The following is a 2,098-nucleotide window of genomic DNA, read 5'->3' as shown; positions in this document are numbered from 1 at the left end:
AAAAAATTTGGCGGTGGCTGTGGCAGCAGCCACAGCTGCGGCAGCTGATGCTGCAGCTGTAACAGCCCAAGCAGCAGTAGAGATTGTTAGACTCACTAGACCAGCTTCCATCTTTGTTAGAACTAAACTCTGGGCTGCTATTGCCATTCAAACGGCCTTTAGAGGTTACCTAGTAAGTGTGTGTTTCTGGTATTGTAATACGCAACTTCAACCATATAAATAAACAAATGGATCCTAACTCATCACTTGCTATGTTGTATATTTCAATATTTTCATTTCTTTCTTGCTTAATGATTTGGTATTTATTAATCTTGATTGATTATTGAGGCAAGGAGAGCTCTACGTGCACTGAAAGGGCTAGTGAAGCTTCAAGCTTTGGTAAGAGGACACAATGTGAGAAAGCAAGCGAAGCTAACACTTCAATACATGCAAGCGCTAGCTCGAGTACAAGATCGAGTCCGTGACCACCGAGCAAGGCTTTCACATGAAGGGAGCAGAAGGTCCATGTTTTCTGAGACTAATAGCTCGTGGGAGTTCAAATATCTCCACGACATCCGTGAGAGGAAGTCCATGGTCAGTCCTTTGCAACCCCATGAGCCCATCAGCCGAACTATACTTCAATCTCAAATGTCTAGGCCCATCTCATTTATTAAAAAAATTATTGTATAAATGCATCAATTTTCAGACAACTGCTGATGAGAAGAGACACATACAAATAATTTATGACATTCAAACCACTTAGGACATGAAATGACATGAAATTAATGGCTTTTCTTTAACAGTCGAGAGATGTAAGCTCCGTTCTAAATGATTGGGATGATCGTCCATGCACTAATGAAGAGATTGAAGCCATGGTGGAAAGTAAGAAGGAAGCTGCATTAAAACGTGAAAAGGCCCTGGCTTATGCTTTCTCTAGTCAGGTTTGTCTCCTCACCCACTATGTGTTTGTTATATAAGTTAATTTTGGGCTCTAACATAATTGTATCATATGTTTCTCCTAATTAATTAATTTGTCAAATGTCTACTTGACTCAAAATCAAGATATGGAGGTCTAGAAGGAACCCATCAGCAGGGGATGAAAAGGAACTTGAAGACAGAACAGGATGGCTTGATCGCTGGATGGCAGCAAAGCAATGGGAGACAAGTAGCGGGGCAATAACAGATAGAAAAGACAACAGTATAAAGACTGTAGAAATGGACACATCGAGACCATTTTCATATTCTACGACAACTTCTTCTCAAAGATTACAATGCCAAAATCACCTACAAAAACAAAGCCCCAGACATTCTATTGCTTCTCCTCTCCATAGATCACACTCCAGTCTTTCTCTCCACCAATCGCCAATCACACCCTCTCCTTGCAAACCCAAGCCCCTTCAAGTACGTTCAGCCAGTCCAAGATGCCTAAAAGAAGGAAACAAATGCTACTCAGCAGCACATACTCCAAGCTTGAGCTCTAGATATTTCATGAACAATGGTGTTGGTCGATATGGAATGGTGGGTGGAAGTGGGTGCGCTGCTACAATCTTGCCAAACTACATGGCAGCAACTGAGTCAGCAAAGGCTCGTGTTAGGCCACAGAGTGCACCAAGGCAGAGACCATCGACACCTGAGAGAGAACGTGGTGGATCGGTTGCGAAGAAACGTCTGTCATTCCCAGTTCAAGATCATGGACCACATGGAAATGGTGTTGGCATTATTGGCTACAGTAGCAATAGGAGCTTCAGTCAGAATTTAAGGAGCCCTAGCTTCAAGAGTGTGCATGGTTGCCACTTTGGAATGGGAGAGCAATCAAATTATTTCTCATGTTATAATGAGAGCTCTGGTGGAGAAATATCTCCTTGTTCCACGACTGACCTTTGGTGGTTAAAATAAGAAATTTTTAATTGGGTTAGTAGGATTTTAAGAATGTAGTCATTTATAATTAATTATCTAGCAAAGTTATTGAAATTGGCCCTAATCTGAGCCCAGATTTAGAGCTGAGCGGGTTGATTCTGATCCAAAATTCAGATTATAAGTTGAATAAATTGAATTTGAGTTAATTTAAAATAATATTATTTAAAAAAATCAAATTAGATTTTAAATTAGTTGATTGGAT

At 40.5% G+C, this 2,098-nt stretch overlaps 1 protein-coding gene across 1 annotated transcript in view; it reads left to right on the top strand.

Annotated features, from left to right (window-relative positions):
- The window catches only part of LOC105136802 (protein IQ-DOMAIN 1-like), a 2,453-nt gene extending 559 nt beyond the window's left edge, over positions 1-1,894 (top strand). Inside the window, exons 3-6 of the mRNA XM_011042286.1 lie at positions 20-172; positions 328-573; positions 783-920; positions 1,042-1,894. Coding sequence (XP_011040588.1) covers positions 20-172; positions 328-573; positions 783-920; positions 1,042-1,875 — 1,371 coding nt within the window. The 3' untranslated portion in view covers positions 1,876-1,894. The remainder of the gene's footprint in view (positions 1-19; positions 173-327; positions 574-782; positions 921-1,041) is intronic.
- Positions 1,895-2,098: the final 204 nt, after the last annotated feature.

Source organism: Populus euphratica, unplaced genomic scaffold, assembly GCF_000495115.2.
Source record: "Populus euphratica unplaced genomic scaffold, PopEup_1.0 scaffold62.1, whole genome shotgun sequence".
Lineage (NCBI taxonomy): Eukaryota > Viridiplantae > Streptophyta > Magnoliopsida > Malpighiales > Salicaceae > Populus > Populus euphratica.
Note: the sequence above shows the minus strand (reverse complement) of the source record. Positions and strands in the feature narration are given on the sequence as shown.